At 52.3% G+C, this 8,575-nt stretch overlaps 1 protein-coding gene across 1 annotated transcript; it reads right to left on the bottom strand.

Annotated features, from left to right (window-relative positions):
- Positions 1-1,343: 1,343 nt before the first annotated feature.
- LOC136545022 (tropomyosin-2-like) lies at positions 1,344-2,652 on the bottom strand. The gene is made up of 4 exons (XM_066537078.1): positions 2,571-2,652; positions 2,303-2,501; positions 2,081-2,227; positions 1,344-1,995 (listed from the first exon to the last, which is right to left on the bottom strand). Exons 1-4 carry the CDS (start codon positions 2,646-2,648, stop codon positions 1,733-1,735), a joined length of 687 nt encoding a protein of 228 aa, XP_066393175.1. The 5' UTR covers positions 2,649-2,652; the 3' UTR covers positions 1,344-1,732.
- Positions 2,653-8,575: the final 5,923 nt, after the last annotated feature.

An 8,575-nucleotide genomic window follows, 5' to 3' on the forward strand; every position in this document is an offset into this window, starting at 1 on the left:
AAACCAGCTCCTGGGAAATTTACATGCGTCTTCGTGCTAATTGATAAGTTTTCTAAGTGGATAGAATACATGCCTCTGGTACAGGCATCCTCAGAGAAAGCTGTCACATTCCTCGACCAGGTCATCCACCGTTTCGGCGTGCCCAACAGCATCATTACTGATCTGGGTACTCAGTTCACCGGGAACGCTTTTTGGGACTTCTGCGATGAAAGGAGCATAGTTGTAAAATACGTCTCGGTGGCGCATCCTAGAGCTAATGGACAAGTCGAGCGGGCAAATGGCATGATCTTGGACGCATTGAAGAAGAGGATGTACAGAGAAAACGATAAAGCTCCTGGAAGATGGCTCAAGGAGTTACCAGCCGTTGTCTGGGGCCTCCGAACTCAGCCCAGTCGTAACACCGGCGTCTCACCATACTTTATGGTTTACGGCGCTGAGGCAGTCCTCCCACCAGATATAGCTTTCAGATCAGCACGGGTAGAGAACTTCGACGAAGGCAAGGTCAACGAAGTACGGGAGCTAGAAGTCAACAGCGCAGAAGAGAAAAGGCTTGATTCTTGCGTACGCACGGCCAAATACCTTGCTGTTTTGCGCAGGTACTACAACAAGAACGTTAAAGAGCGTTTCTTCGTGGTCGGGGACTTAGTCCTGAAGTGGAAGACGAACCAGGCTGGTGTCCACAAACTCGCAACCCCATGGGAGGGACCCTTCATGATCAAGGAAGTCACACGTCCAACGTCTTACAGGTTAGCTCATCTAGACGGCACGGACGTACCGAACTCATGGCACATCGACAAGCTTAGACGCTTCTATGCTTAACTACTGAGATATGTACTCTACTTGTATTTTCGATTTACTTTACTAAAGCAACTATGATTTCTCCGACCACTCTAATGTGTCACTCCGAATTTTATGGTTATTCTAACTTAAGCCAGTACAAGCCGACCACCACTCCTTCTACGGTTTTCGGAGCAGGCCCTGTCTCCGGTTCCTCCCAACACGTGCACGGGATCCGCTCTCTACGTTGCGGGTGATCGGCAGGTCCCCCCTAGTCTGACTTGTCTGCGTCCACGTGTGCACAGGTCATAGTACCTCATACTCCGACCACATGCCAGACTAGGGCCGCACAAACTTTTCAGGATGACGTGTCGAGCAAAACGGTACAACTAAACGGAACGTTAACACGTTCCCACTTAGTTACACCAACAAAAAATTTCAAGCTTAAAGTGCGTTTTGTATAAAACAAACAAGCTTATAATGATATACAGTTACGTTATTACAAGCTTGCCTGAAAAGGCTCAAGTTTACAATAACACAACTATGTCCTCCTTCTACAGCTCTAAGCCTATTACATTGGCTGGTCGGGGCGCATGGCATTTACTGCTCGCCGCCTCTGATACCCTACTCGAGTCTCGGGGACTCTAGAGCTAGTCAAGCTGAAGGGGATGGCCCCGCCGGTGCCTGGCTGGTCGAGACCGCAGGCTTCGTTGGTTGGCTTGCAGCTGATGGCATTTCCAGCTGGCTTGTCGATGGCATACCCTGCACAGGTGCTGTCCCACCTCCGCACAGGTTAATATCGCCAATTATCTTTGACGACAAGTCCAGCTGGGCCGTCCGAAGCTCTTCGGCCTTGTCTGGGTCTATCTCCTTCGGGTACCCAGCCTCCAAGCGTTTGAGATCGATCAGGGGGTAGTGAGCACGCACCATGCTTAGCACATGGGCACCCGTGTACTCACCCGCCTCCTTCACGAAGTCTTGGAACCATCCCCATGCTTGCTTGCATCTCTCGACCAGTCCGAGCTGAGGCGTCCTTAGCTCTTCCTCTGTGAGCAGCCGGGTCGATAAGGTCGAGGACGGGCACAATGCCAGTTGCCATTTCTTGGCACCGCTTGTTCCACGTGTCCCGCTCCTCGGTGGCCTTAAGGCATTGTGCTTTCCAGTCGTCACGCTCCTTGATCACGGCCTCCAGGTGCCTCTTGGCATTGACTTTCAAAACTGAAAACAGTACAAGACATCAAACGTGATGACACGACAAGGCAATGTGGGCAATTGAATGAGAAAGGTGGTCTGGAGTGCTTACTTTTCAGGTCGTCCTTCATTCTGTTAGTGTGGTCTTGGAGTTCCGACTGGCGGCGTGCCAGTTTCTCGTTGTCCTCCTTCAGGCGACCACATTCTGCAAGCGCACGGCTGTTCTCCCCCTGGAGGCGGGTCACTTCAGCTTCTAAACCTGCATTACAGCTATTACTGCCAAGAACAAAATAACACAAAGTCCCGCACTTGCTATGATACGGTGAAAACTTACCTGTTTTCTCCCGCTCTTTGTTTTTGAGCTGGCCGACCAGGTTTTGGTTCTGTGCTTCTTGGTCTGTCCTCTCCTGGTCGGCGGCTTCAAGTTGGCGCCGTAGGCGTTCCACTTCAGCCGTCAGCTCCTTATTGGTCGTCGTGATTCCTTCTATCTGGTCGAAGCACCTTTTTCGGTATCTTGCAGTTTTCATCAAGTCCTGCATACAGACAAGCTACGTCAGATAGTTCGACTACACAACAGGGTCAAGGACTAAAGCCAAATATACCTGGACTTCTGTCACCAGGCGCTTGGCCGCCCGTTCGACTCTTAAGGTCTCTTCGACCTCTGGGATTTCCTCGTGCATGACCCATTCGTCGTTCCGATAGCGCGACACATATACATGTTGTCGCCTATCTTGGGGACGGCCCAGGACTTCTTCCACTTCATCCTCTTCAGCCTCCTGTTCGGGAGGCGGCACTGGTCTGGAGTCCGCAGACTCCACGACCACCAGGGTTTTCCCACGAGCCGTCGCGTCGGCAACCATGTTCCAGGCAACTTCTGGCTACTGCCCCTCGGCTAGATCCAGCTCCCTTGGCGCCGTGGTATCCGCCTCATCAGGGTTCGTGCTTGGAGCACTTGTATTCTGCTCGGTTGTCTTCTTGACCAGCTGCTCGGGGACTGGCATCTGGTCGTCCGCCTGCTGAGGCCCAGGCGGAGTCCCTGCCATGGGCTCCTCCACGGCTGGTTGCTGAGCAGTTTGTCCCGCCGTTGTTGGTGAGGACGTTCCGCACCCAGCTAGCTGGTCGGGGCTTTCGGTGGACGCCGATCTAATGCATTCAGAGACAAATTCAGAAGATAATAGCATCCAATGCAAAATGCAAAGCTTACATCAAAAATATAGATACTTACAGTTTTGACTTGCGGAAGGATGTGGCGAAGGAACGTCTCCTCGACCGCCCCTGCTCCTGCTTGCTCGGCAGTTTCCACCGGGACTTGTTCAACCTCCGGTACGGGCGTCGGAGTATGATGCGGCATGTTTCCTTCGTCTGTCCTCTGTGTTGCAGTGGTCGGTGCTGTGACCACTGCTGGCCCAGAGGAGCCACCCTGCTCCGTCGGTCCCACCTGCCTTCTCCTCTTTCGGGGGACGAGCCGGAAGATGTCCGCATCCTCTGCTTCATCGTCCGACAGGGGGAAGATGGCTTGACGTCGTTTGCTGGCAGCCGGACGCTTGCCAGCGGCTCTGGTCGAGGCGTCCTCTACGGTCTCGAGTACCGCCCAGTGAACGTCGTCGGTCCTGGCGCTGGTCTGGGCGGCTGGCCCGGAAGCTTGCGGCCATTCTACACCGGGGGGAGGCGACACGAACACTCCTGCCCGGTCACGGCCATTACACTGAGACACAAAATGAAGGAAAAGACAGTTATTTTCTTGATGCAACATGACTCTACAGTTAAAAGGAGGCGTCATTTACCTTTGGGGGAGGGCGAGCCAGCTTGAAGGCGTGTTCGATGGCGTTCAGTGCAACATAATTGGGATCGGCCAGGTTGAACAGCTCTCCAATCCTGGCCTTGATTTCCATCTTGTCGAGCGGCTCCTTCCTGGTCCTCGTCGGATCAGCGCCTCCTTGGTACTCGAAGCCGGGGTGAATCCTTTTCTGGCAGGGCTGAATTCTTCGGCTGATGAAGTTGCCGACAACGCTCGGGCCATCAAGCCTTCCCCATGGGATCATCCCGAGCAGTTCGGCGATCTGCTCCAAGTTCTCGGGCCTCTCCGACCAGCTGCTTTTCTTCTCTGGAATCAGTCCCACATCGCACAGAGTGATGGTGTTCGGCTCTTCACGGATGTAGAACCACTTCTTGTACCACTCGTCCAATGAGGTGTTCCAGGGGCAGTGCAGGTATTGAGCCTTCATGCCGTCACGCAGGTTCAGGTAGACGCCTCCGGCGATCTTCGAGCCACCGCTCCCTTTCTTCCGAAGACAGAATAGGTGGCGAAAGAGGTCGAAATGGGGCTGGAAGCCACCATAAGCCTCGCAGAGATGGATGAAGGTGGAGACAAGAAGAATCGAGTTGGGATGCAGATTGCAAATCCCAATCTCGTAGTACAAGCAGAGACCCTGAAGGAAAGGGTGCACTGGAATCCCAAAACCCCGTTTGAAGAAATCTTCAAAGACCACAATCTCACCTGGTTGTGGATCGGGGAAGCTTTCTCCTTCCGGTGCACGCCATCCCGCAAGTGCCTTGTTGTGGAGCACTCCCATGGCGACGAGGTCCTCGATGGTCTGCTCGTTGCTCCGCGACTTCCACCATTCCTTCGCCATGACCCCGCCTTTCTTCTGGGCGTCTCTCTTCGCCATTAGTTCGTCCTTACTAAGTGGGTGGATGCGGGAGACCGAGGGGATTGGTGATGATTTTGGGGGGAATAGGGTTCGGCAGGAGGAAGAAGAAGGTTGCGGCGGCGGATGACAATGGGGAATGGTATGAGTAACTTACCAGATCTGCATTATATAAAACAAAGAGCACCGTCGTTTCGTTCGCCCGAGAATATTGGGAGTCGTGCGCACGCGCCGCAGACGGTTGTTCACACAACCTCGAAATCTGCGCCAATAAACGCGCTCCTTCGTTAACAGTGTACGTGCCTCTTCGTTGGTGGTGCAAGGGGGCCCACACTGACACACCTCAATATAGGTGTCAACCGACTGTTTGCAAAAAAAAAAGAAGAAGACAGATTGACGTACTATACCTATTTACTTTTTTGACCAGACGTGTCAGACTGGCCTTGGCAGAGAATAGAGAAAAGTACACAAAATAATAGTACAAGCAGCGCAAGTGATCGTGGATACTGCCCAGACCACTAATGTGCTCGGGGACTGCACAGACCACTACTGTGCTTGGATACTGCCCAGACCACTTTTGTGCTCGGGGATCGCTCCGACCACGGCCGTGCTCGGGGACTGCCCCGACCACTGCTTGAATAATGGTTCTCCTTGGCTACATGTGATCTGTACTCACATACAGTTAAGAGACTTTTCTTTAGACCTCGCTACAAGGCTCATACTTCGCCTTCCAGCAAGCTCGGGGACTACGTCGATACGATGCACCTGCCGGTGTATCTTGTTTTGCCTCCACGGCAATTGGATTCTTAACTTCAGCGGAATTTCTTTTTTAGACCCTGGCACCACGTGCCTGCGTCACCTACTACCAGGCTCGGGGACTAAGTGGGCACACTTCACCTTGCGGTGAATGTGTTTGTTTAAATCGACCCCTGTGTTTTGAATGATTATGAGGATTATTAGTATGCTCGGGGACTGTCCCGACCACTGCTTGAATAATGGTTCTCCTTGGCTACATGTGATTTGTACTCACATACAGTTAAGAGACTTTTCTTTAGACCTTGCTACAAGGCTCATACTTTGCCTTCCAGCAAGCTCGGGGACTAAGTGGGCACACTTCACCTTGCGGTGAATGTGTTTGTTTTTCGACCCCTACGCTTCTGATGTTTAAGGATGCTATGCTTCAAGACCACTTACATTTCTTTTCAGAAATACAAGTGGGCACACTTCTCAGGACAGAAATCTTTTTCTTTTTTCTTAAGAGCACCATACATTCTTCGGACAACCTACTTCTCCGGTGATGACGGTGGTCGGAGGCGTCAAGAATTCAAGCCTCGCTTGTCGGAGAAGGTTAAAATGGCGTGTCGCAGCATAATACATGATGCTCGGGGACTAGCTGTGGGGGTATTAACCCCTATACCCTTACGGCTAAGCTTGGGCTGGCCCGGATCGATGGGTTCAGTTCACCCGAAAGATGACGTGCGGCCCAGTTAACCTGGTCGGAGTCCCGCACAAGGAATCAAGACGGATTTGGCGACCAAGCAGGATCCTGGTCGGTTAGAATAGGAATCCTTATCCGGCCACATATGGCAATTGTAACTGGCTAGGATTAGTTTCCAGATCTGTAACCCTGCCCCCCGGACTATATAAGGCGGGCAGGGGACCCCTCTAAAAAATATCTCTCATTGACATACAGCAATACAAATCAGACGCAGGACGTAGGTATTACGCCTTCTTGGCGGCCGAACCTGGATAAAACCTCGTGTCTGTCTTGCGTCACCGTCTTGTTTGGGGCTTGCGCATCTGTCTGCCGATAATCTACTACCTTGGGCATACCCCTAGGTAGACTGCCGACCATATTTCGTCGACAGTGACCAATGGTGATCTCTAGTCGACCGGATCGAGCGCCACCACGGCGATGTGATCGGGCAATGTCGTCATGGAGGCACCAAGGTTGGAGCCCCTGAGCACTTGGTCAGGGTCGGGACACATCGGGAGGTCAGAGCCCCCGAGCGCCAGATTGGTGTCAGAGTGTGTCTGGATTGGGTCCTCTAGAATGTAGGCAGACAGCTCATGGAGGTCGTTGATGAAGACCCCATCTGGAGACGGAACCCACCTAGCAGCCAATTTTGTGAGGAAATTGGCGGCATCATTGTCCTTTTGGGGGACATGACGTAGTTTGATCCCTTGGAACTTGTCCTAGAGCTTGCGCACCTCCTGGCAGTATGCTGCCATGAGAGGGCTCTTGCAAGAGGACTTCTTCATGACTTGGTCGATGACCAACACCGAGTCACCGCGGACATATAGCTGTGAGGCGCTGAGCTCGACGGCAATGCACCATCCGTTGATGAGGGCCTCATACTCTGCGGCGTTGTTTGAGGCCAAAAAGTGAAGACAGATCGCGTAGCGGAGCCTGCTCCCATCCGAGGAGATCAGAACCAGTCCAACCCCCAAGCTGGGCGCCATGACCGACCAATCGAGGTACATCGTCCAGTACTCGTGGGTGACATCTAGGGTTAGGAGCTGGACTTCCATCCATTCGGCGATGAAGTCGATGAAAGCCTAAGACTAAATTGCAGTGCGGGGGATATACCTGATGTCGTGACCCATGAGCTCGAGTGCCCACTTGGAGATTTGTCCTGCAGCATCGTGGTTGCAAACGATGTCTCCCAGCGAGTACAAAGTGATGATCATGACTTCGTGGTCGTTGAAGTAGTGCAGGAGCTTTCGGGTCGCCATCAGCACAGCGTATAGAAGCTTCTGAACCTGGGGGTATCGAACCTTAGCGTCAGTGAGTACCTCACCGATGAAGTATACTGGTTGTTGGACCTTCTGGGGGTGTCTTGGCTCCTCTCTTTCAACGACTACGGCAGCGCTCACCATGTAGTTGTTTGCCGCGATGTAGAGAAGGAGGGGTTCTCCCCATTCGGGAGCGACGAGGATTAGGGCCGATGTCAGTAATGCTTTGAGGCTTTCCAAAGCCTGCTATGCCTCCTCTATCCAAATGAATGTGTTTGTCTTCTTGAGAAGTTTGTAGAGAGGCATCCCCCATTCGCCTAGTCGGGAGATGAACCGGCTCAGGGCGACCAAACAGCCGGTGAGCCTCTATACGCCCTTGATGTTGCGTATAGGGCCCATATTGGAGATGGCCGTGATTTTTTCAGGGTTGGCTTCGATGCCACGCTCGAACACAATGTATCCGAGCAGCTTCCCCTTTGGAACCCCGAAAACACATTTTTTGGGATTCAATTTGACGCTGAACCTTCAGAGGTTCGTGAATGTTGCAGCTAAGTTTGGATTCAGGTCGCTAGCTTGAGCCATTTTCACCACTATGTCATCTACATAGATGGTGATTGTTGGTTTTGATCGCTCGACTTGGTCAGGTTGGTCGGGCAGGTCGATTTGGTCGGCAAAGCACCGCTGCATGCATCGTTGATAGGTGGCGCTAGTGTTCTTCAGATCGAAAGGCATTGTTACGTAACAGTATGAACCATACGGAGTGATGAATGAAGTCATGACCTGGTTGGACTCTTTCATCGTGATCTGGTGGTAGCCAGAGTAGGCATCTAGAAATGAGAGGATTTTGCATCCTGAGATGGAGTCGATTATCTGGTCTATGCATGGCAATGGAAAATGGTCCTCTGCACATGCCTTGTTGAGGCCAGTATAATCGACACACATTCTCTATTTCCTAGTCTTTTTTTAACAAGAACAGGATTGGCTAGCCAGTCGGAGTGGTATACCTCTTTGATGAATCTGACTGCCAGGAGTTTGGCGATCTCGTCACCTATGGCCCTACGCCTCTCGTTGTCAAAGCGACGTAGGCATTGCATGGAGGGCTTTGAGCCTAGGACGAGGCGTAGTGCATGCTCAGCGACCTCTCTTGGTATGCCCAGCATGTTAGAAGGTTTCCACGTGAAGACATCACAATTGGTGCATAGGCAGTCAGCAAGCTCGCTCTC

The sequence above is a fragment of the Miscanthus floridulus genome, chromosome 3, assembly GCF_019320115.1.
Source record: "Miscanthus floridulus cultivar M001 chromosome 3, ASM1932011v1, whole genome shotgun sequence".
In the NCBI taxonomy this organism is placed as follows: domain Eukaryota; kingdom Viridiplantae; phylum Streptophyta; class Magnoliopsida; order Poales; family Poaceae; genus Miscanthus; species Miscanthus floridulus.